General features: G+C 36.1%; 1 protein-coding gene across 2 annotated transcripts in view; it reads left to right on the top strand.

Moving 5' to 3' along the window:
• Positions 1-27,547, top strand: part of unc5da (unc-5 netrin receptor Da) — a 357,597-nt gene that overhangs the window by 236,574 nt on the left and 93,476 nt on the right. For both annotated transcript variants that reach the window (XM_087300128.1, NM_001328349.2), the window contains 1 exon segment: positions 26,516-26,659. In XM_087300128.1, the coding sequence (XP_087156254.1) occupies positions 26,516-26,659 (144 nt within the window).

Genomic DNA, 27,547 nt, shown 5'->3' with positions numbered 1-27,547 from the left:
CTGAGCACATCAGAGTTGCTTTGATCAATGTGTGTACACTGAGAATATCAATAATGGTTAGTATAATAATATAGAATGGATGACCACTGCAGAAATTGCTGATTTTTTGGTAGCATTTTATTTTTACCAACTGGTTTTACCAATTCTTAGTAGTGGCCTATTTTCTGCCTATTATTAATGTATCAGCTTTAATAATAATCCCTTATATTTATATAGCACTTTTTCTTAACACTCAAAGCACTTTATACCTTTTTGAAGGGAATCTCCTCGTCCACCACCAGTGTGCAGCATCCATCTGGATTACATGAGGGCAGCTTTATTGCGCCAGACCACACACCACACGATTGGTGGAGAGGAGACAGAGTGAAGAAGACAATTTTGATATGAGGATGTTAGGAGGCCATGATGGACAGAGGCCAGTGGGCAAATTTAACCTGAATGCTAGGGTTAAACCCCTACTCTTTTTTTGAAGGACATGCTAGGATTTTTAATAACCACAGAGAGGCTGGATATCAGTATAACGTCACATCCAAAAGACGGCGCTCACTGAGCAGTATAGAGTCACCATCAATATACTGTGGCGTTAGGCCCAACACAGACCACAGGTAGAGCGCCTCCTGCTAAACTCACTAGCACCACTTCCGGCAGCAACCTAGCTTTCCTATGTGGTCTGCCATTCAGGTACTGAACTGGAACAGCACTGCTTAGCCTTACTGGGTAACAATGTGAGATTTGCAGAGAGCTAGCTGCCAGCTTTAAATTCTCACTCTATATTCCTAAATCTACCCAATTCCTAAATTAAAAACATTATATTAATAAACCACAAATTACAAGTTTTTTAAAGCAAAAGTCAAAGATTGTTATTTGAGAGAACTGAACATTAAACTAAACTGTCTTTTTATTATTCATTTATTTAAAACATCTAGTGACCAATCAAAAGTGATGCAAGTCATTCACTTTCAGCATATTATAATTTTATAATTCTAATTTTAATTTATAATTTTAATTTATAATTTTATAATTATAATTTTTGAAGGGTCATGTGACTTTAAAACTGGCATAATAGATTTTTATTTATTTTAATTATTTACTTTTTTAGCCAGGAATGTCCCAGAGTATTTTGACATATAACATATTTTTTTACCAGGGAGTCCTGGTTGAGACAGGCAGCATAGAACAGAGTTGTACACGTTGTAGTAGACATGCCAGGCATGAAAGCTTGACAGGCGTAGCAACAGTAACTAAGGAGGGCGGGGCTTAGCTAATGGTCAATTGTTTAAATGAAGTGCTTTGTAATGCACATTACTAATATAAAAGTTTATGTATTTACAGAAGGACATTTGTAAAGATCTTTCTAATGATTTTTGGCATAAAAGAAAAATCTATCATTTTGACCCAATGTATTGTTTGGCTATTACTAAAATATATCAGAGCAACCTAAGTCTGGTTTTGTGGTCCAGGGTCACAAACAAGACCTCTAGAGCAATGTTTCTCAACCACGGTCCTGGAGGACAACCAGATCTTCACATTTTCCATGCCTCCTTAACCAAACACCTGATTTAAATTATCAGCTCATTAGCAGAGACTGAAAGACGTGTGATGGGTGTGACAGACAAAGGAGACATCCAAAAGATGCAGTGCTGGTGGTCCTCCTGAAACATGGTTGAAAAACACTGTAAGGATGAGGATCTCCAAAATCTAGCTTCTATGATTCATGCAGTAACCTAGAAATCACTTTTTGTCAATCAATTTTTTATAAACCCTATTTTGTTACATTTCTGCTCGCACGCTGTCTTATGGTGCACTTTTAATATGGACAGTCTATCTGGAGCTACATGAGGTTAAGTGCTTTGCCCCAGGCACAACAGCACTTATAGATCGGCCCTTGAGGGGCTCCAACCAACAGCTGTGTGGTTATCTTTTACCACTAGTCCACACCATCCCACCAGTGAGCAGAAGGAACTTACTACTTACAAACATAAGTAACATCAGCTCACACACGCTGATGTTACCCCCAAGGCTGATCTGGGATCATCTGCTAAAATAAACATCCACCTGAAATGTGCTGTTGCATGCGCTCAGCTTGCTATCTCAGCTTCCTTTTAGCGCACTTACAGAGATCTCCTATCCGTGCCTGGCATTGACCGTTGAGTCTCAGCGGGTTACTGGACTGCCTAATCATCTCTGTACATCTGTGAGGCTCTGTTGATTAAGACCGGGCTCCCTCGGTCCAGCACAGATACGCTCCGATCGCATCTCTCCGGCGGCAAAGCCGATAAATCAAAACCGGAGAGACGGAGCCGCGGTGTCCTTGGACTGCCTGGGTGGCTGTTGGGATTATTTGTCCTGCTGGGCTGAATGGAATCGCTCACGGATGGATGGTTGGTAAATCTGTCAGTACTTTTTTGAAATGGTGGCGTTTTGTGAAGACTTCTAAAGACTGTAAAACCGCACTGCGGGACAGGACGGGGTTGACGCGGTCACAATGTGTCTCGCAGACGGTCATCTGCACATAAATAAACTCACCCTAATGTTTTACACTATAAAACTGTCCCACCCAGGGTTTGTTTGCGTATGTTTGTCGTTTGGCTCTGATTCCAGTCACTGGCATTAATAGAGACGTAAAAGGAAAGCTCGGGCTTTAGTGCCTCATGTTTGATGAACAGCGTGAGGAAGAAGGGCCAGCTCGCAGGTCTGTTTCTGAATAAGCCAGCTCTATTTCCTTCCTGTGGCCAAACACACAGTCACAGCAGAACTGGCTAGCAGTGCTGGACACCACTGAGATTTTCTGGCAGATGAACAGAACCATGCAGATCCAGGATAGTGTAATCACCTACCAACATCATACATGGCTCTGTTTGATACTAATGCAGCACTGGCTTTTTTTATTATGACAGCCTTGTACTACAATTGAATTTAAATGTAGTTCTACAAAAATAACAAATTACTTGCATCCTTGTTGCTTCAGGCCTGTATTAATGACTTCTCTGGAGCACAAAATAAGGAATTTTAGGAAGGCATGAGGGTGAATTCATGAGGACAAATTTACCAGGCATTTTTCTTTATTACTTGCCAAGAAACTCTTTGCAAAATCAGGCAGCAATACCACAGTAACTACTCAAATTTACAATGTTTTTTTATATATATATATATATATATATATATATATATATATATATATATATATATATATATATATATATATATATATATATATAATTTTTTTATATATATATATATATATATATATATATATATATATATATATATATATATATATATATATATACTGTATATATATATTGTCATTGCTTAAAGTTTAAGGAAGAATCTAAGCAGACAGATAAATGCATTTATTAACTTTATTTATTTATTCTCTCATTTCTTTAAATATTGAATAAATTTGTTTTATTGACTTAAAGCCAGACAGTCAAGTTCCCGTTCTCCCACCCATTTCTATTACCCCTCATCTTCAGACAGGGCTCTTGACTCTAAGGGCTCTATTTTGACGGTCCATGCACAACCGCTTTTAGGGCGTGTCAGAATCCACTTTTGCTATTTTAAGGCCAAAAAAATCTGTGTAAAGGGGTTGAGCTCATTTTCTTAATGTGTTATAGGTGTGTTTTGAGAATAAACCAATCAGAGTCTCATCTCATATTCCCTTTAAGAGCCAGATGTGTCGCGCCATAAGCGCATTTGCTATTCACAAGACGTAAAGTAAGTGGAAGTGTAAAAACTGAGCATTTCACTAGCAAGAAAACTGTTAAACAGAGCATCTACAGCGCAAGAATGAGAAATAAGGCATCTCATAATCTACTTTCACTTTCGCTCTCGTGGATAAGGAAAACTTGTACGCACAGACATCAGTAAGCCTATAAATAATTCATTTTGTTTGTTAAGCGCAAAGATTTGTTTCAAAACTATTTCTAAATTCAGCACTAATTTTCAGTGAACAAATAAATTAACAATAATAACGAAGTGTGCTCAAAAACCTGAGTTATACCCTAATACACATGCAGTGCCCCATATGGTCGGAAACCTGACAGGTGGCCAAATCTAAGCTTGTTTTTAATAAAACAAATATAAATATGGATATAATAAATAATACTGCTAATAGTATTATAACATTATACAAAAGTAAATTGTTATGAATGAACTGAAAAAGCCTCCTGAAATAAAGGCATGAAAGCAGTTTTTTTTTTTTTTTTATAATGTAGGCTGGAAAATAATATATTTTGTAATATTTTAATCATTTATATTTATATCCTATATATATCCTTAATATGTTAATTATTGTTCATTTGTAAAGATATTTGCGTATTGCTCTACGTCTTGTGTGTATTAAGCACAAGTGTGAGGAGCACAACTAACGCACTCTGCGCTCAACTTCAGACCGACTTTGTTTTGGTCTATTGAAAAATCTATTATAGTTTCTCAAAATAGCAACGTGCCAGCAATGCGCCTCAGAACGCCTTCCTTTTAGACCAGAACGCCTATGGGCGCACATATGAGCGCAAATGCATTTGCTATTTAAACATTGTGGCGGAAAACGTCAAAACAACTCTTGCGCCAAGCTGAAACTAGCAAATAACAATTGCGTCACGCCTTGCGTCACATTGCGCCGAGTGTATGATAGGGCTCTAAGTCATTTTCCCTTCTTATTTCTCAATTATACAGTCCCCTAAAGCAAGGGAAGTTCATAAAAACGACTGACAAAACTTGCGCAATAAAGCTGCCGTCACGTAATCCAGATGGATGCTGCACACTGGTGGTGGACGAGGAGATTCCCTTCAAAAAAGTACTTTGAGTGTTCAGAAAAAGTGCTGTATAAATATAAGGGATTATTATTAAAGCTGATATATTAATAATATTGACAAAACAATAACTAAAAATTGTTACATACACTCACCGGCCACTTTATAAGGTACACCTGTCGAACTGCCTGTTAACACATGTGGACATGGTCAAGGCGATCTGTTTGTTGTACATTTTTATTTTATAATATGTAAAACAAATAATTATCTATTATGAAATAGATTTTTTTTAATTGTTTCATTAACTATTGTTTTAAAGATCAATAATTTTACATTTCTGTCAAAAACTCACTCGAAAGTAATATTTTACAATAAAACTTGTTTAGTCATTTATTAAATTCTAAATTATGAATAAATTTTCTCTCCTTTAATTTCATTACTCATTTTGATAGAAAATGTTCATGAATATTGATCATTTCCACTATTTAGTGCATAACTGTGGATAAATACAAATAAGTAGGTTAAAAAAAGTAAAAAAAAAAACAAAAAAAAAAACAATAATTTAGGAGGAAAACTGAAAAATCTCAGCTCTCCATTTTGAGCTCAGGTGTATGACCTTGTGGACATATTGCAGGCGTTGATGGTTCACTGTGCGGTCAATGATTCATAATTCATTTGTGATGAGTTCACTCATAGTGTGCATCCGACACATTATCACACATTTGTGCACCTGTGCCTGATAAAATGCGCTGGTTTGTTTAATAATTACGAGGACTATGTTGGCTTTTAAGCTGGCACTTCATGAAAATGCATTTGATAGGACTCAGAGGGCTGCAGCGCTCATGAGATGTCTGTTTCTCATGTGATAGTAATCATCATGGTTGCAATTGATAACAAATAGAATTCACCCTACCATGAAAACCTTTTTTGTGAGTAAGATTGAAATGTCTTTATTCGCAATCACTGATAACTTCCTCTTCATCGAGCTGTTAGCACAATGGTGACCATTGAGTTATCAGAGGAAACCAGAACAATGAACGAATCATTCTTTTTAATGAACCAGTCAATTTGGTTTAGAATTCACACAAAGTGATTTCTTAATGCCATTCATTTTTAAAGTTAAGTATATTTATCGTAACTAAAGAATTGTTTGTTTGTCTGGTTACAGTAGTTACACATTTAATATAATGTGATTATTTATTTCAGAACTTCTGTTATCTGAACATATTTGCTAGTTGGAAACACCACAGTTGATTACTTATGTTCATTTTGTGTTAAAATTGTCCTTTTATTAATGTGGGTTGAACTTAAAAATTATATAATTCCTTTAAGTCAGCCCTATGTGGTTGATCCTTTTCACAAATTAGGCTGAATGGTTTAATTTTATGGGTGAACTGTTACATTAATAAAACATAATTGTCCTTATTTTAGTGAGTAGCTAAACCCATGTGTGCATATGTAATGGACACAAGCTAGTTTGAGGGCACTAACCTGAGCTTCTGACAGAAATAAAGCAGAGCAAGTCAAACCAAAATGCTTACACTGATACTGTGACCCAGCTGGGAGTTAAGATTAGGAGAGGAATGTAACAGAGGCCAACTAGTAAGAGCTGTTTAAGTAAACTTCACAACACTGGACACAAGGCGTACTACTGACTGACACTGCAGGTCTTTATCTTCTTTGTTAGTCATCGGCTATAATGCTAGAAATGCTGTTTGGGATCCAGGGCAAGTGGAACTGAAAGAGTTATATTGGTGCCATGACTCGGATGGGAATGCGGTTATGAGTAAGTACAACAAAGGACGAGTAGTAAAGTCTGTTCAAGTAAACTTCACTTTACTGAACTCAAGATACATACTGGTGACTGATATTCATTTTAGGCTGTAGTGTCCTGGGCTGCACGGTGACACAGTGGGTAGCATGTTTGCCTCACAGCAAAAAGGTTGCTGGTTTGAGCCTTGGCTGGGTCAGTTGGAATTTCTGTGTTCTGTGTTCGCGTGGGTTACCTCCAGTTGCTCCGGTTTCCCTCACAAGTCCAAAGACATGTGATATTGGTGAATTGCGTACGGGAGTGAGGCTTTGGGACGTGGATGTAACAAAGACCAAATTGAGTTAGGATTAGGAAAGGTATGTAACAGAGGCCACTAGTAAGCGCTGTTTAAGTAAACTTCACAACACTGGACACAAGGCAAACTACTGACTGCCACTACAGGTCTATGTCTTATTAGCTAGCCATCCACTGTAAAGCTAAAAATGCTGGCTGGCATCCATCTCTGAGAAGGGCAATCGGAACTGCAAGAAATATATTGGTGCTATGACCCGGATGTGAATAGGGTTAGGAGTAAGTACAACAGAAGACTGGTAGTAAAGTCTGTTCAAGTAAACTTCACTTTCCTTTACTCATACAGGTGACTGATATTAGTTTTAGGCTGTAGTGTCCTTAAGCCACTCACCAGCCATTGAAAAAAATTAAAAGGACTTAATGGTTTAAATTGGTGCTGTGACCTGGATTAGACTGAGACTCAGGGGTGTGAGTGTACAAGAGGCCTGCTAGTAAGAGTTTTGCACGTAAATCTTACTTATTTGTTTATAAGAGGATCATTAGTGACATATATTAGAGGCTGTGGTCTTTAGCATCTCTCTCAAGTACATTGGTGCCATGACCGAATAGGAATGGGTTATATGTAAGTACAACTGGACATCTAGTATGGGCTGTTCAGATAAACTTTACTTAATGGGCTTAAGGTGCATTCTGGTGATTAAAATTAGACTTAAGCTCCAGTGTCCTAAAGTCACCCAACTCCCATATCAGAAGGGGGTTCAAATCCCTTTTTGAAGTAAACTTCACAACACTGGACTCAAGGAATACTACTGACTGAAACTACAGGTGTATATCTTACTTGTTAGCCATCTACTATAATGCTAAAAATGCTAGTTGGAATCCATCTCTGAACAGGTCAAGTGAAACTGAAAGTTATAGGGTTATGAGTAAGTACAACAGAGGGCAGGTAGTGAAGTCAGTTCAGGTAAACTTCACTTTCCTGGACTTGAGATGCATACTGGTGACTGACGTTAGTTTTAGGCTGTAGTTTTAGGCCTTAAGCCACCCACCTGCCATACCAAAAGTTGGTTAAAATTATTTCTTGAAAAAAGTGAGTAGACCTGAAGGGTTTGCGTTGGTGCCATGACCAAATAGTAAGAGCTGTTTAAGTAAACTTAACAACACTGTACTCAAGGCATACTACTGACTGACACTACAGATCTATATCTTGTTAGGCATCCACTGCAATGCTAGAAATGCTGGATTGCATCCAGCTCTGAGCAGGGCAAGAAATACTACAAGGTCAACTGCATTGCAGAACTACATTGGTGCCATGACCCAGATAGCAATGGTATTATGAGTAAGTACAACAGAGGATGGATAACAAAGCCTGCTCAGGTACTCTTCACTTTCCTGGGTTCAAATGCATACTTGTGATTGGTATAATCTTAGGCTGTAGTGTCCTCACATATCAGAAATGGGTCTAAATCCACTTTTGAGTGAAGTGAGATGAACTGAAGTGGTTTTATTGGTGCCGTGATCCGTAGTGAAGCCCATGAATGTGGGTGTAAAAGAGGCCAGCTAATAAGAGCTGTGCAAGTAAACCTCACTCTCCTGGTATTAAGAGGAGCACTAGAGACAGATTAGATACTTTGTTCTTTAGCATCTTTGTTAGCCACCTATCTTTCCTACTGGAAATACAAGTTTGAATCCAATTATGAGAAGGTCGAGCAGAAGCATATGGTTTAAATGTAGATATACAAACTGAAAAAAACCTGGTTTTAGCCCCCACAGGAAGTGACTCTAAGGCCAATATTCAGTCTGTTGTCATGTCAGTGGAAATGGGCTGGAAGTGAGCAAGAGAGCAGGGCAGAGCAGAGCACTAGTCTGCCAGAGCAGCATAACCCCAATGCTTCACTGATCAATACAGATCACATAGCTAAATCCTACTACCACTGACAAAGAAAGATAGACAGACTGAGGAAAAAAAAGAAATGAGAGAGAAGGAGAGATTTATTAGGAGCGTGATAAAGATAGAGATCTGCCAAAGGAGAGATTGAGTGAGCCGAATGAAGAGATAGGTGGAGAAAAAATGTGAGAGAAAATTAAGGGGGAAAGGGTGACATTGCAGAGATTTAGGAGGAAGTGGATGCAATAAAGAACAAAGAGGTTTACAGGGATAGTTCACTCAGTAATGAAAGTCTTTTCAACTTAGTGTGCATTTTTAAAACATAGAAGATGATATTTTGAAGAATGTTCACATTACAAATTGATTTGTTTGTAAACAAACCATAAAACAGTCCAACCGAGGCAACAACTCTGCAAAAATGTACTACATTGTTTCCAGCATGTTTTGTGATAGTTTCAAAGTGAAATGTCTTGGTTTTCTCAGACACTGTTTTCACCAGATATTAACATAATTTACAAGCTTTTTGGAGACACAATCTCAGATTTTGTTAAGGTTATTTTCTCACATTACTTTCACAGGAGCTTTTAAAAGTGCTAATGAATGCATTAAATAATGCAAATGTTTTAAGGTGATATTGTCCAATGTATCATGTGGAAGTAAGTCTTCATTAATTTGCTAATCTGTCCCGTAATATAAATTTGCAGGAAAAAGAAAAAGGATTTTGTTGCTTTACTGCCTCTAGTGTCTATTAATTATCTAGGCTTATGGATTTGTTCAGTAAGTGCGTCCAACACGTTTCCTTATCCACGAAAGAGAGAAAGAGAAACTGAAAGTAAAGGCCAAATGGAGGAGGCTCATTCTGTATCCTCGCACTACAGATGGTAAATGTTTTCTCGCTAGTGAAGTGTTCAGTTTTCACAATTACATAGTCCGCCATGTAAATAACAAATGCACCATAGAGCAACAACTGACTCTTAAAGGGAATAGGAGATGAGACTCTAATTGGTTTATTCTAAAAACACACCCATAACTCATTAAGAGAATAAGCACAGCCCTGTTAGACCATTCGTCGTGCAGAGCGTACGTCCTTAAAATAGCAAAAGTGGATTCGAACACGCCCTTATTGCTTTTACGCCATGCACTTTAGACTTTGTGCCTAGACCGTTAAAATAGAGCCCTTAGAGTTAAAATAGTTCTTAGTGTGTTATCTAAGCACTCATTTTTGCCTTTTCAGAAGTTTACCTTGTACAAAGATGAGTGCAAGCAGGTATCATCCAGTGTTGCCAACTGTTTCCAATAAAATGTAGTTAAAGCCTGCTCGAAAAGTTGCTAAATGTTGCCAGATGACGTCACACACTAATTTGCATATCAGTGACATCATCATGTAAAATTTAACAAGCGTAAGCCCATCATGTCTCTACTCTCCGAGATGCAGTGTATTATATATTATTTATTATATTAAAACATTACATCCAGATATAAATAGGTTCTAATTAACACATTACTTTGCGTGATGATGTCATAATCACAACTCAAAGCTACATCTTTATGTAGTATACAAAAAAGTTAATGTTTTCTCAAATGGACTGGCCATCTCGGTAAAAAAATTTTTTGAAATATGTTTATTTAGATTTGTATGAAAAATAGAGTTGACTATTTGTAAAATACAAACACTTTTTTTTAAATATTTTTTTTATTTTTAAATACAACACTGATAATGAACAGGTACATTCTTTTAAACAATCTGTACTTACTCTTTTTAACTTGTGAAATTAGAACATTTGTGAAAGTGACCACAATTACAGCACTATTGAAGTTTATTGCTACCTAAATTACCAACAATTATACATGTTACTAAATATCAGTAAATTAACAGTTATGAAATACAATCTGAGCAATTTACTCTACTGAGTAAAGCCTGCAGTTACTGCTCTTTTGACTCTTTTTAAAAACTGCTAAAAATGCCAAATTAATGTTAAAAAATGCTAAATTTGTTGCTAGATGCTTTTTGGAAGAAAAAAAAAAGTTGCTAGGGTTATATGAAAAGTTGCTAAATTGCTACGTTGGCAACACTGGTATCATCTGCTCTTGTGTTCCACTGAAAAAAAAAAAAAAATCAGAGTGACACAATAATCAGAATTAAAATTTTGGGGGTAAACTGTTTCTTTAAAAGGTCACTCTCTGGTATATCTAGTGGGCTGATGGGGAAAAGGGAGACATATATGAGAAGACGCTTGGAAGGCAACTGCAGTGGGAGTGAAAGAGGGACACAGCGAGAGATGGAGAGTGAGATGGTCCTCGCCTGCTGGTCGGCGACTACAAGAGGGATCGACGTCCAGTATTCTGCATTAAGATCACAGCTAGCCTACTGCGCTATATCATCTACCACCAGCAGAGAAAGATAGGCAAAGACAAGATGCATTGAGATCCGGGAAGGACAAAGATGATGAAGAAAACAGAGGAGAGCGAGTTTGAAAGACATGGAAAGAGAAGAACAAAATGCATGCCTTTACGAATCCTCAGGGCCCAGTGTGCTGTACATAAGCGAGGTAACAGCAGGAAAATGCTCTGTAGCTGCAATCCAGGATTATAAACAGTTACTGTTTAGACTCCTCACAGACATGTTAACAAAAGGCTTTGATTCAGGATTAGCAGTTACAGCGCCAGTCAAAAAGCTACTGGGTGCACTCAGACTGACTAAAAGTGTTTTAAACACTTTTCCAATGTCACATTGCACAAACAGCAGCCATTATATGTGGTTTGAAACGCTCCCCTGCTTAAATGGTCTTAAATGCAGGTCAATCATGTTTTAAGTCCATAAAAAGTCCTGAAATGGATTAATGAAAGTATTAAAATTCAGAAGCTATGATTAAATTGTGAGCAGCGCACACAAAAGTGGTGCTGCTGCATGTTCTGCGGTTTACAGTCAATGGTAAAACATAATTTCAGTTTAATTCTGTAACTTGTATTATTCTGTGAATCTAACTAAAGCCGGCAATTGTTTCTCAAGAGGATATCTGTAAAAGGAAAATCTTCTTAGTTCCACTGTGATTAAATATGTGCTTTCAGATGAAGATAATGATGCACTGGATATCTAAGTTTATAATACTATGAACCCAGAATTATGGTCTCAAGTGATCTTTCATATGCTCAATCAGTGATAATAAGGCCTATCAGATTCACTTTCTCCCAGAGTTTAGCTCTAACCCTGATCAAACTCATGCCAGAGTCACACAGGGTGTAGAGCTTAATCTGTAAATTGTGAGGTCCCGAAACAGATCGGGGTGACGATAGTGAAGAGTGGGACAGGACAGGGCGTGTGAGGAGGTGAATCGATAAATGGGGTGCCTGATCAGATTTCAGAGGTTCCGGATCCGGATCTGGCTTGGCACAAATTAAGCCCTGGGTGTCAGCATCAGCGATGGTGCAGTCATCATGACAACAACCAATTACATTAGACCACAACACATCTTAAAAATGAGCTTTTTTGACAGCTAGTCAATTAAAAACAGTACAAGGACACTAAATGTGTGTACGTTTTTAATGCAAGATGCTGCTTTTCTGATGCAAATTGCCTTGAAGTGCAAATATACGGTTTATTAGTGGCCAAAAAAAGATTAAAACTCAAAGATGTGGACTTGTACTGCAAATAAATCCACAGATTGCTTCTGTGTTTGTCTGGGATTTTCACGCCATGCAGTCATGAGAGAAAAACAGAAATTCCAGATTCAAGTGGCTATAAAGTTGACCCCTGTAAATGGTGAAAATTCCTTACATCCCCATTAAGAAACAATTTCCAGTTAAATTATGTTTTATCTAAAGTTTGATGGGTTTTTTTTCAACCGAAATTATAATAATGTAGAATTCACAATAAATAGGGCATGGTTTCAGACATGTTTTATTCATTTTTAGATAACACAACACTGTAAAACCCAACAGTCAACTTTATCAAATAAAATGAGTGTAGTTAACTCAAAATCTACTGAAAGTTATATCTGCTTATTTGAAGAGTTTTGAACTCAGTGTTGAAGGTAATGAGTTATATAAATACCCCATTATGTCACCTTAAATTAAGTAAGTTCACTTTACTCATGTCGATTAGTTTAACTCAAATGGTTTGTTGCAATCGGTTTCCTTAAATGGTTTGAGTTGACTTAACTTATTGGGTTTTACAGTACTCATTGGTTCGAATTCTATTAATTTATTGGATTTTATATGCTCAAATAACTTTTTTACTCAAATGGAGTAAGCTCACAGTACTCATTTGGATTCATTTTTAAACTTAATTGCTTTGTTGCAATCGGTTTACTCAAACTGTTTGAGTTGCCTTAACTTTTTGGGGTTTTATAGTGTAATGATTTGGCTTTTGAAGAATTAAGAAATTAAATGAACTGTAAAGTTTTTACAGTAGTTTTTATTGATGTTACATAAATAAATTCCACACCTTACCAAAATGGTTTTTACTTTAATTTCTCCAAATGTTATAAAATACCCAAATCTTATTTAAAAAACCGTCCAAAAACTCTGTGACAAGAATTATCAACATATATGCCGTCATTGGGGCTTGTTACTCTTTGAAGTAGCCCTATATACTCAGACACAGATCCACACTGCGAGTCTGCTGGATCAGAAGGCTCACAGAGATGGCACAGATCTCCAACTGCTTGAGATAGAACTCAAAGCCAACAATCGGACAGTATCCACACACACAAACACACACACAAACACACACACACACACACACACACACACACACACACAGACACACACACACAGCTGCCAGCACTAGGAGTGGGATCAGATCTACTGCTCTTTGGAGAGCGAGGACACTTTGGATGTGGCATCCCTGGACATGCGGATCCATACACTGAGACATTGTTACTGTTGTGAGACGTTCTTCAAATCTCTCCCAGAACTCTCCACTGACTCTCGACAACAAGCCAAAAGCCAGATCGGGCCACAAACACATACACTGCTCTATCTCCAAATGCTGGAACAGGAAAAGAAGGGAAAGTGGGGGATGAGGACCATGGGCAAGCAAAGACGGGCAAAGCCGCCACTGACTCTCGTTTGGAGGCTGTAGGGGCTCTCCAAGTCTGAATCTGGCGTGAAAAGTGCAGCAGGGATGAAGATGAGAGCCTGCTTGGAAGGCAGAGAAGGAATACATGAATGTATTGGGACTAGGAATTAGAGGATAAAGAAAAGGGGGGCGGGGAGTGGAAGTGGACATTTTTTACTCTCTTTTGGATGGAAGAGGCTTGGATTTTTTCAAGGTCAAGCACAGTGTAAGCCATGTATTTTCGAGTGCGAGTTATTATTTTTTTAATCATTTTTTTTAATGGTTTAACAAAATAGATTGTGTGAATATAATATAAATAGTATGTTTTGGCTCACTTAAATGGCCTATGAAGACACATATATACCAAATGGCATGGTATTACCTTCCATTTACGCTTATTTGTATAGCACTTTTTACAATATTTATTATTTCTAAGCAGCTTTTACGAAGGGCACATTATTGCATTACAATCAAATTAAGTTCAAGTTTAATTAGTAGAAACAATTAATTAGTTGTTATTATATACAGACATAGGTAACCTGCTATTTTATATCAAATAGGTGATGTCATGTTTAATTAAGTGTATTTGTGTCACCGACTCGGTCCCAGTCATTCCCCTCGTTGGCCAGCAGAGGTCATCATCACCGGACTTCTAACACATTACGTCATCCTCATTGACTGATTGTCACACACACCTGCAGCACATCCCATAATCACCTGGCACACACATATAAGCAGCACTCACACACGCTTCAGTGCGAAGTCTTGTTCTGCCCCGGCTAACACTACTGAGCGTTTCTCATCCTTGCCTGCTTTCCCGTTGATTACCTTGGACTGTATCTCGACCTTGTCTTGTCTTGCCTGCCGCCTGCCCTGAACCCTAGCCTAAATACCGACTTTGATCCTTGCCGCCTGCCTCTCACCCATGCCTGAATATTCACCTTGTGTTTGCCTGCCGCCAGCCCTTCGACTTGATACTACTGTGTTTGATGTGAGTTCGCACACGCATAACATCAGTGTGCTTATTGTTATTAAACTCTGTTTAATAAATATACTGCAAATGGATCCCTCCGTGTCAGACCCTTCGTTACAATTTGTGTAATAATGTATGTTTTGTCCTCAAAGTCCTTGATGGTTGGCATCATCTCTTCATACATTATGTCTTGTCCTGAAAGGCCTTTATGGTTGGCATCATCTCTTCACAAGTCTTGGATCTCATTAATGGTGCTGCACATTCCCTAGAGGCATCAGGATGGGCATCCCAAGGTGGAAATGGAGAACAAATAAAATAATTAACGAAGTTGCAGTTCATAATGTATATGAACAAGAGATGTTACATATCAATAGGAAAAGGAAGTGCTATAAATGAAACTAGGAGTTGAATGAACAAACATATAAAGCATAAAAGTGTTTCTAAGAAAATGCCTGGAGTATTAAAACAGGAGGAATGTATCCAACAGGTGGTTTGTCAAGCTCACTCACCTACATGGAGCACACTCATGCAGCATACCGTTATGTGATGCATTTTGTGTATGCTTTATTAAAAAGATATGTCTTTAATCTACTTTTGAACTGAGAGAATGCGGTGAGCCTTGGACATTATCAGGGAGGCTATTCCAGAGTTTAGGAGCCATAAATTAGAAGGCCCAACCTTCTTTGTTAGACTTTGCTATTCTGGGTTCTACCAGAAGCCCTGAGTTTTGAGAACTTAAAGAGCGGATTGGTTTGAATTGGATACATAAGTACATGCATGCTGTATGTTTACTTATAAACCAAAAGGCTTTAAAACTAAACTGTCTTCACACTTTAAATACACATTTTATATATTTATTTTATGTATGTGTATATATATATATATATATATATATATATATATATATATATATATATATATATATATATATATATATATAATTGTAACTATATAACCAGTTTTTATAAAATGGTTTAACAAGACAGATATATAAAAATGTGTTTTGGCTCACTTAAATGGCCTATGAAGACCCATATAATATTAATGGCATGGTATTAAATTTTTAAAAATTATTCAAATAATAAAGATCATCTTACATGAGGACATTTTGTAAATTTCCTGTTGCAAATACAGTGTTCAGCAAAATTAAGTACATTTATTTTGAAAATTAATATTTTTATCAATTTAAGTGAATTTAGGTAATGTATTTTGGTGCATTTAAACAAATTTATTTATTAAACAGATTTATTTATTAAAATAATATTTTAGTCACCAAAAATATATTTAAACAATTCAATTCAAGCGAAATACTGCAAAAATAAAAAATAAATAAATCACAAGCTACAAAATTTCAACTAAATCTTTCAAATTTTTTACTTCTCTTGATTTTTCCTCTTTTTTTTTTTGTTGTATTTAATATTTTATATAACATATACATTTGGGTGTACTTGATTTTGGACCGTTATTTTGTTAGATAAGCTACTATTGTATAGCTTCCTATAAAAACATGAATTTAAAAGATAGATTTGTGAGGGGTGTACTTATATATAGAGCACTGTGTATACAGTATCAAAATCTAGTAAAGTGCATAGTTAAGCACATCATTTGTTTTTTAGGATAAATTTATTTTAACTGTATCCAAAAATCTGTATAATTATTTATCTTACTATAAAAAATAACTAAGCAACATTCCTGATGTTATATATGTTAAAAGTTAGAAGCCAAAATGAGTTTTAAAATCAACGGCCTTACCATCATAATTTCTCAGAAAAAAAAACAACAACAAAAAAACTGAGCGTTGACATCACTGGAGTGTTGATGTTGCGTAAGCCTGACTGCTTGTCAAACATAATGTTTTTAATATTGCATGAACAAATCAAATAAGACGTTCCCAGCGATGCATGTAATCACGAGAAGCAAATTTCAGTTTAGAAGCAGCACAGGATGCAAAAAAGCTCAGTTCCTGATGGATGCTTAGACATTTCAGCAGTTCATAGCTGGCACTGAGCTTGGCGCAAGTTCAACCATACAACATGACCGTGTGTTTACATGCACAATACGATTTATTTTGTTTTTCCCCCGAAAACTCTCTAAAGAAGCCAAATGTGTGTATTAAAGCCACTTCAGAGAGGAATACAACAGGGTTTTGGAAGCACTATCGATGTGTATCTGGGCTTCATAGTTAATCCATGGCCTCAAGGTCTTTGGCAGCCATGACAGGATGTCACATTTGGTTGGTTTGTGGGAGATTTTCGTCTTTCTACTCTAATGGATGCATCAGAAACAATGGGTTTACTATCACATATGCCAGGGTCTATGTGCTGCCTGTAAGGCCACACACAACACTGGCATCAACTCCACGGCTCTCCATATGCCACACATTCATAATCGTTAGTCATGCTGTACTGTTTTCTACTTTCCTTTGTCTCTACACACACACTCTGTCTCTGTCCGGGGCCTGAAATCATGATTTATACGGTTTATTTAAAGTCAACGGTGCCTCCAGTGAAATAGTTTTCTTGGTGGCAGCACTTTGTCCGAGCAGTCAAACTCAAGCTTCTTGTCGTTTAGTTGCAAACCTAGAGTATCTGTGGATGAACGCTGGAAGGTTCCAGCTTCTTGGCTGCATCCCCGCGGGTGGAATTGGATGCGACAGAATCTGTATCTGAGGCTGTGTGTACATATCTTCTTGCCAATAGCAATAAATTGAAAAAATGGACCAGCCATAAATATTTCTTACAGGCTATTTATCTGTATTTCATCTCGCTCAAACAATATTTCTGCTGCTTGTTCAAAGCAAACTACTTATTTAAAATGAGCTGAAACAACACAGTTCTTGAGTTCTTTTAGGGACAAATTAATTGTTTTTGGTTCAGTCAAATATGTTTTTTTTTTTTTTAAACAATTAGGTTATCTTAATCCATTTGCTTTGGGACAGGTTTGGAGCGATATTTCTTGCAAATATAGACAGGTCTTTAATCTGACATATGTGTTACAATTATGACAATTATCATCAGCAAGAAGCTGGATCAAAAGTATGTGTAGTCAGGGTTTGACATTAACTTTTCTGATCACCAGTCGCTGTGGTTAGTAGTTTTTCAACATTACTAGCCACTCAGCATTTTCACTAGCCACAAATTTGTTGTTGGAAAAATGTATTTTATTTGCAGAATTTTTACTTTGACATGCTAAAATAACTTGATTTATATGTTGTGTTATGTCCAAATGCCTACTTCATTTCACTTTTTGTGTGTGTTGTGTATGAGCTTGCTCAATGAGCATGAGCAAATGGGTTGAGCTTTCATAGTGTCGTATCAAAATTAAGGATTTACCAAGTTTATTTCAACAAACATAAATACATTTTTATTTCTTAGCCCAAAAAATGTGTCAAAGCAAGCAAAATATAGCTGTACACAACTTTTTATTTAACAAAATATCCTTAAAAAAATAACAAAATTTAAAAAAAATATTATTGTTATGTATCTAAAATATGCACAGTAATCGGTCCTGGGTTCCAGATCACCATTAACTAAACACACAAATGGGGTGTTAATCTCCCATTAGAGCAATGCTATTGTAAAAAATGATAATTAAACCATATTAACAAATATAACTAAGCAAAAGAAAGCAGGTGAAAAGCATACCATGTATGCTAATGAAAGGATGATCACACAGTTAATGTTAGGCCAATTAATAATCTGTTCAAAGAATGGTTAAAGCAAAGGAATCGGTGCTGCTTACAAAAAGACAAATCTGAAGCTCTTAAAAGCAGCAAGATTTTGGGTGCATGAGCATAACTTTTAGTCAAGTCTATTTAAAGAAGAACCGATCACACCAGTTGCATTTCTAGGCGCGAAACTGGAGTATGCAGGCTTTTTAAACATTAGCTTGCATCACATCAGCTGTTTAATCCTTAGGTATTCACCTGCTTTCTTTTGCTCGCTCGAACACAAAACATTTTTGTCAGTCGTGCTGCTTCTCTATTTTAAGATCACATTTGCACGCCATCCTTATTGTGGAACCCTACTTAAAATTTGAAAATAATTTTCAACCAGCCAAAGTGTCTAATGGTGGTGTCTGTCTAACCTGCAAGAGCTGAAATCTACCCGCATTTGGCGGGTAGGCGGGTGTTAATGTCAAGCCCTGTGTGTAGTTTATTGCATATAGGCTCGGCAAAATATCATGGAGATTAAAATTAAAGATTAAAAATCTGAATTATTTTTTGTACAACAGTGTTTTCCAAAATAACCAAGGAAGAGAATTGAAATTAGTCAAAATTGTCTTAAACATTATTGCTGCATCCCCAAAAGTTTGTCCTTTTTTTGTGAAGGCAAGATATATACTTTAAAGTGTGTAACAGAAAAGATTGCAAGCTTTGGGACATACTACTTCCTCATTAACAGATTGTTGTGTTGCTGAGCCCTGTCAATCAACCACACATAATCCACATTTCTGTCATATTTAATTTCTTACCTTATTGGAGAAGCAGCAGCAGGTTAATCTCGCATTCGCGAGTCTTTCATGCAGAGAAATCTCCTTAGGTCTTTGGATAATTATGCATTTGGACGTTTAAATCCAAACACATCTTTCTATGCGTTCAGTATTGTTTACAGCTTTCAGTTTTCAGTATTCAAACAACTTTAAAAGTCAATCAAACTTCACCGAAGCCTCTACTTGATGGTCGGTCTTGCACGTCCATCATATTTGTAGTGTATTTACACTTTTCACTCTTGATTGTAGTTCTAGTCGAATTCACGTCCAACACGCAGTGTACTGTGGGAAATATCAGCGGTTAGAGTATGGACGGTTCTACACTTTTTACACATTTTTACAGGAAATCGTAAACCATCTCTTTGACTCTTTGACATGCTCTTTTCAACATACTAAGATTTGGGACATACTAATTCTATTTTCCAATATTATTTAGGATGGATGGTATGTGAATTGGGGTGCAGCATATAACTCTGTATATATCTTTCTTCTGCATTTGTCTTTCACAGAAGTCCATCTGTTTAGGAGGACTTGAATATGTTTGCGACATTGCGACATGCTCTAGAAAATCACAGATTTGGAAGGACATAATTTTCATGTTAGAGCTAAAAGTGTCTCGTTGGCCTTCATTTGGAAAACCTGTTGTATTTTATTTATTGTTTCTTATAAATTGCTTCAGAATATATGTATTGATATGCTTTATTAAATATGCTTTATTCCTGTTAGGATAACACCAGATAACATGGCTAATTAGTAATCTCATAATTGAAACTGTAAGTTGTTACTTTTGATATTTCCAAACCTTTTACATCAATGTCTTTGGTGTTACTGTAGGGACATCAATGCTCCATTTGCAAGCCCCCAAACAGGACACTAAAATATGTGAACTGTGATTGGCTGCTTTACATGTCTGTCAGATGGTGGTCCTGACTAATGAAAGCTGCTGTAGAGTTCAGACTTTCTGCTTTGAGTCTGGAAATGTGATATTTAAGACATTAGCATTTATATTACCAGAGTTTGGTGTCTTACTGTAACGCAAGCTACAGATCACACAGTTTGCTTGAATAGAAGATAAGAGACACAAAACACGTCCATCATTATTAGTCAGTCGCTTTATTAGAGCGCTTCATTCTTTGATTTAATTTTGCTCACATCTCTTCAGATAAAAAAAAAACAGAGTGTGATTGTTCATATAATTTAAATCAGCAGTTCTTGCTAAAGTAATTAAATTTGTATTGTCTTTTTTCCATCATTTATATTTTACTTTCATTTGTCACTTCTTGTTTTATAATAACATGTTTAAACAGTGGCAGATTTGTTGTGAGAATGTCATTATATGATGGATTATATTTATCTTTTGGTTTTGTATTTGATTAAAAAATGCAGTTAAGCAGTAATTGTTGGCGCAATTGCAGGTAAGACACCTCTATATGCAGTGAAAGTTTAATAAAGTAATCCACATATATCTAGTTATATGATACTTATTAAAAATTATGAAATTGTTCAGTTATTTTCACTACTTGGGGTGATCTGGATGAACTCGACTTATCCTTCAACCTAACAGAGAACCATTCAATTTTTTTAACATTTCGAAGCCCCAATTTCTGAAAACACGTGAACTTGTCTATTTGATATGCACTCCAAACTATAATTCCAAACAATGATTTTGAAAAGTTTGCCATTGAAATGAATGTGAATACATCTTTTTCAGTGTATTATAGACCTATTGACAAGTTTTTTCTCATCTCATCCCTTTTAAAGATGCAGTAGGTGATCTGCCAGAATGCTAACATTAGCATAATTTTGCTAACCACTGCCTTCCAAAGCCTTGCCTCATTAATTTATGAACCTCAAACGCACACCACATAGACAACCTTATATAACACTAGATCATGTCATTCATCAGTTAGAAAACTCTATGGAGACACAAACTTTGTCTAGCGTAGTTGTTTACTGGTCAGCGGGTGCAGGCATTATATTTCGAACAATATCATTAACCAGAAATGACCTCTAAACAGCTGCGCTTGTATTCGTAAACATTTGACTACATTACAAATTCTGTGGATAGATAAGTATTGTGAACAACTTCGATGAAAACATATAGAGAAACACTTTTGCATGTCGAGATGTGCATTGTATGTGTGTGTGCTGGCACTCACCGGTTGATTCACGGGCAAGCGCGACGCGTCATGCAACTGAAGGAAGCAGAGCTTGAAGGTAAACAAACAACAGCTTATCATAAGCATCTTGTTGATAATTATTTACACAGTTGGCATTAAGAAAGAACATATAAATGTTATCTGACTAAAATCTAACAGCTAAATGTGTCTGGAAAAATATAAAAAAAGCTTTAATTTTTAAAAACAGTGCGGGTGTGAATGCGTCTGAGTGTTCTGATTGGCTGGTGTAGAGGTCTAATGTCAGTGCAATCTAGACGTGAACGCACTCACACTGCGCAGCATTCCGGCAAATTACCGGTAATGTTACAACTTCCCTTTCCGGAAAATTGCTGGAGCGAATTTACCAGTATTTTCAAAAAGGTCTTGTTCACACATATACAGACTTTTCCTGAAAATTGCAGATAATTTTCCAGAAAGGTCTGTATGTGTGAAAGGGGCTTATGTCTCTCAGCTGGCCTGGGAACACCTCTGAAACCCCCGGAGGAGCTGAAGGAAGTGTCTGGGGAGAGGGAAGTCTGGGGTTTTCTCCTAAGCCTGCAACCCTTGCGACCCGGCCCCGGAAAAGCGGACAAAAATCCGATGAGATAAAATTACTCGGATCGGAATGTGAAGAAACTTTTAACCAGCACTTCTGTTTCTGAAGACAATTACCTACAGCACCTTTAATATTTACGGCCTGTATAACCCAGAATGCAGTGTTTTCATTTTGTATTATCCACAGGAGCCTTTACAAGGCATTGCAAGCAATATATTCAGCATTGTCATATTAGAGTTTAAATATACAGTTCTCCATCGCAGCAGTCAGCAGGGGAATTGTATTGGGCAGGTATCTGGAGCAGGTGTGCTTTGCTTAGTCTGTTCTGTGTGTCTTTTCCCCTCTCCTTTTGGCACAGGAAGCTCAGTTTCTGTTCTGTCAGTTCTGTTTTGTTCCCCACAGGCCCGTTTGAAAGATAATCATTCAGATTTAAAGGATTATAGATGCTTAGAGTCCTGACCTGACTCAGTCTCCCTTTATTTAGCAATACCCTTATCATTTGAAAATCCGACTCTCTCGCTGCTCATATCTCACAGCCAAGCGCGCTTCTTGGACTGAGCAATTTCGAATTGATTTTCCATTGCTTACCTTAATATCATTAAAGATGAGTCTCATTTTCTCTCAGCAGAGCAAATACACCCACAGAGACCCACACGGAGGCGCGCATTAACACTGCCGTCTGTGACAGAGTTTCACCATCGTAATTCTCCCTCTGCACACCCTTAATGTAATTGTGTCTTTAATTCACAGCACAGTTTCATTTAAAAATGTTTTCACTTTTGTAATCATTAACTCGCTCTTGCATTTCAGGGTTCGCTTTTTTGCAGTGTGTCTTGGCTTGGCATTCACTGTGAGGCGTAATGTTACCCTGGCTTGTGCATTTAGCTTTTTCCAATCTATGCTCAAGTCAAAATTACTTTGATAGTTCTTTTTAAAATACAAACAATACCAGGATAGTGTCAAATATATATATATATAAAAAAAAGAAAAATGACAGAATTAGTTATAGAAACTTAACTATTCTATAACCGTAAAGCTGTTACTATTTTAATGATGTGAATTTCATATTTCACAAACGCAGCTAAGCTGTTAGCTTTAGCTTTAGTAATTTTGGTGTTGATTTAGCTTAAAGGGAGATGTCTGATGAAATGGTGCTTAAATGTGAGAAATTTTCTCGGAAACAAATAAACATAAACACTTTCTTGCATCAGTTAATGCATGTATTGTGGTAGTTCAGAGTGGGACTATATGGTTAATGTTTTACTGTAGTTCAAAATACAACCCTAATCTAAATATATTGTTAAAGGAGAAGATCTGATTTATTTTAACTCTTTTGCAGTATATTAGTGTTGCACTGTAGGTTGGCTACAGAACAAGTTTAAAAGAAAAAAGCATACACTGAAAAAAGTGTTGCATGCAAAACTGTTGCAAACAATTTATTTGTGTTGAATTTAAACAAACAAATTAAGTTTAATTATGTTCAACTTAATTTGTTTGTTTAAATTCAACACAAATAAATTGTTTACAACCACTTAACGTAAAAAAATTGAGTAAATCCAAGGAATCATCTTTGAATAATTTTTTTCAGTGTACATGTGGAGACATCGTGTACACATCTGCAACCAAAAAACATAAAGCAGTGCAGCATATATGTGAAATGTTGCACTACCTTGTGTTTTTTGGTCTCAGATGCAGTTTGTTTCAACCCAGGAGCATGAATAGTATGTCTGTCTGTCTGTGGGGATGTTTTTGCAAAAAATAAATTATATTGCAGTAGTTTACAACTAAAATGTCCAGTGAGTGGCTCTACAAGCATTTTATTTTTCCCATGAAACTAATAAACACAAGCAAAATGCTATAACTCCACTTCCACCATACCCTGATCGTGGTAAAAAAAAAAAAAAAAAAGATAAAGTGTAATTTAAAGGTAAATAAAACAGGTCAATTAAAAAGAAAATAAATGTTCCTAGTTTTTAATCAGCTTTGAACCCATTTTTTTCAAACAGTTTTTGTTGAACAGGATTAATACACCTATTTTTTTCTGTTTGTTCAAACTACTTATTTAAAATGAGTTGAATCAACACTAAATTGATCTATGTTCAATCCACTTAAAAAAATTAAGTTAACTTAATCATTTTGTGTTGGGACAACATGAAAGAATTGTGTGGAACCCAGATTTTTTTAAAGGGTATTCAAGCACTCAACATCACATCTATAATGGTGTACCAGGTGAGCTACAGAGCAAGTTTACTATGCTGAAAAAGCCATACATATGGACAGGTCAGGCATAATGGAAATAAGTACCTCAGTCTACATTTTTGCAAAACTTAAAATGCTCCATGGTACATAATTTTTCATCTTTCAGATGGCAAATCCGCTAGTGCAGCGTTTCTCAACCACATTTCTGGAGGACCACCAACACTGCATGTTTTGGATGTCTCCTTTGTCTGTTACACCCATTAAAGGTCTTTTAGTTTCTCCTCATGAGCTGATGAGTTGAATTGGTGAGCAAACGGACTACCCTAAACAAGTTGTATGGAGATAGATAAGACAAATGCATCTGATTACAAATCACCAAGTTGTTTTGTAGCATTTTTTTTTTGGTGTTGTGCAAAGAACTGCAATAAAACAGTCCTTTATTTGTCGATAACTTGTCCCTGTCACTGTATATCATTTAGGTGAAAAGGAATAAATGTTGATAGCATCGAACTGCCCACGTAGCCTTCATTTTACTAACAAACTCCAGTAAAGCATATGTTGAAGTTTTTGTGGTTTCACAAAAATATCGGCTAAAGCACGAAATTCCAATGAGCTTGTTTTACATATAGAGGTAGATGTGACAGTATGTGATGCAAACAGTAAAATATATTATAGTAAAATAAAAGGATTCCTTTAGGTTTTTGAAAGAATTGTCTCAGATACAGATGACAACTTATCAAAACTAACCTCATTTACATAAATGTATAGCAAAACAACTTAAATCTCAGCATTATGCATGCTAGGCAACTAGCTGGCAACAAATCACTCAAACAGTGTTGATTTTTAAAAACTTTTTTCAAAAAAAGGTTTTCCAAAGCAATCTCACAGCAATTTGTAACTTTTTGATTTAGTGGCTAATTCATATGAATTTGTATGATCTAATTTGTACAATTTTGTCTGATTTGCTCATCACTCAATGACCGTTGGGTTTAGGGGTGGGGTTTGATGCCACGCCTCCTTTTTAGGATCGTACATTTTTATACTACTGAACTTGTACGAATTCTTACGAATTAGCCCCTAAACTGACAAAACTTAAAATACTTACGTTTCCTCGTTAGATCAGGCTAATTATTGTGTAAATAAATAACCCAAAATATTGTATACACCTTCTCAGTTTACAATTCAAAGTGTTTTGAGGTCATTGAACATAATTACTGTGGAAAAGAATAAATATTGCTATCGTTTTACTGCCTCTAGTGTTAATTTCATCTGAAAAGTGCAGCTAAATAAGTGTATTGGCACTTTTTTTTTTTGGTGGTGGAAACATGTTTTTTCCAAAGAGCCAGGGTTCTGGGCATTAACTGTGCGAAGAGCGTAATCCACCACCTCAAACATCGCCTGCATAATTTAATGTTTAGTCGGCACGACAACGGTACTAAAATTAGGCTTATGACAGGAAGAATACATTATAGAGCAGCCTGGTTGGAAAGCAGCCTGGGAATGCTTTTAAAAAATCACCCAGATCCTCTATAGGAATATGTGCATTATTTTTTAATAATTCCCATAATCCTGCCCCCTGACTCATACCTAAGATCTTTAATCTGTTCCCACCTGGTCTTGGTTTTTGCAGGAACCACAAGGGTTTGGTACGGTTCTATCCTACAAAATTCTCATGCAATATTGGAATTAGAAAGCATTATGTGTGGTAAATGTGTGGTAAAAGCAGGGCTGTTTATTTAGAGCACCAACCCTCTGAGGGAATATGGTTTAACTGGCTTTTAATTTAAGTGTCTGCTATTTGTTAAACTCCATTTAAAGCTACTTGGAAACTTTTCATGCGTTAAGCTTCTCATAGCGTAATCACATTTAAATTGAGATGTCTTTTTAAAAATGTCTTAGAACACAAGAAATCATTGGGGAACTCAATTAGGATGACATAAACATACACAAATAATTCTCAAATAAAATTATACATCACAAATAGTCATAAACAGGGATAAATAACAGCATTTAACTAAATAATTTGCTACAAAACAGAATAATAAATGCCTTTCAGGGACCTGTGCGCCAAGCCTTGAATCAGTGAATTGTAAGAGAGAAGCATTTAGGAGAACTCTTTTGATTATACAGTTCACTGTGCTAACAATGTGATATAACAACATTTTAACAGGTTGCACTGCTGCTATTTGGAAAAGGTAGCTCATTACTGTGAAAGCTGCATTGTTTTGGAAACAGTCGAGCTGCTGGAAAGTGCAGTTAAGCTAAGCAAAGATACCTTTAGTTAGTTCTGATTTGCAAAGACTGTAGTCATTAGACCATTTTAAATGAGTCTCTTTGTCATTCTCAGTCTTTTTTTTTTTTTTCCTCTGTGCAGGACTGAAGATCCGCGAGGTGATGATAAATGTGTCTAGACAGCAGGTGGAGGATTTCCATGGACCGGAGGACTACTGGTGTCTGTGTGTGGCCTGGAGTCATCTAGGCACCGCCAAGAGTCGCAAAGCCACCGTTCGCATTGCTTGTCAGTATAATATTAGTTTATTTTTGTATTTATTTATTTAATTTTTTTGCTAAATCACTTTAGATTTCAACCTTTTTTTTTTTAAGTTTGATTGAAACTGCTGCATCACATGGACCTCACAGAAGTACTGAGATTTTCCAAATAGGTTTTTCAAACATGCACCTTTTATTATTGCTAAAAGGCTCGGATAGTAGTGTTAGTTTTATATATTTTTTATCCTGTTATAATATTTAATAATACTTTTGTTTTGGCTTTCACTTTTCATTTTGGTTTTAGCCCTTTTTATGTGCTTCTTTGAAAATTTTAAATAATTTTCTTTAATAGTTTACTGTTATTGTTTTTCCTCAGTTTTATTTTTAGTATTTTAGTACTTCCAGTGTGCTTTCAACTGTTCCACTGTTTAGCCTTTCTATGTGTAATTTTTATATATAATTTTATTAGGATTTATATAAACAATAATGTTTTCTCTTTTTTATGGGGGACGGGTATGAGATGTATATGCCATATGAATCTGAATAAATATGCTTTTCATTGGTGTACGTTTTGTTAGGATGAGATAATGTTTGTCTGAGATGCAACTATTTGAAAATCTATAATCTGAGGGTTTAATTATTGGAGATTTAAGATGTATACACTATATGAAAACTGAATAAATATGCTTTCAATTGATATACATTTTGTTAAGATGAGAAAATAATTGGCCAAGATGCAACTATTTAAAAAAATCTGTAATCAGAGGGTTTTCTTTTTTAGATTTTTGAGATGTTTACCACATGAAATCTGAATAAATATGATTTTCATTGATAAATATTTTGTTGGGATGAGATAATATTAGTCTGTGATGCAACTATTTGAAAATCTGAATAAATATGCTGTAAATTGATGTAC

The sequence above is a fragment of the Danio rerio genome, chromosome 21 (assembly GCF_052040795.2).
Source record: "Danio rerio strain M-AB ecotype USA chromosome 21, GRCz13ab, whole genome shotgun sequence".
Taxonomy (NCBI): Eukaryota; Metazoa; Chordata; class Actinopteri; order Cypriniformes; family Danionidae; genus Danio; species Danio rerio.
This window is presented reverse-complemented; position numbering and strand designations above follow the sequence as displayed.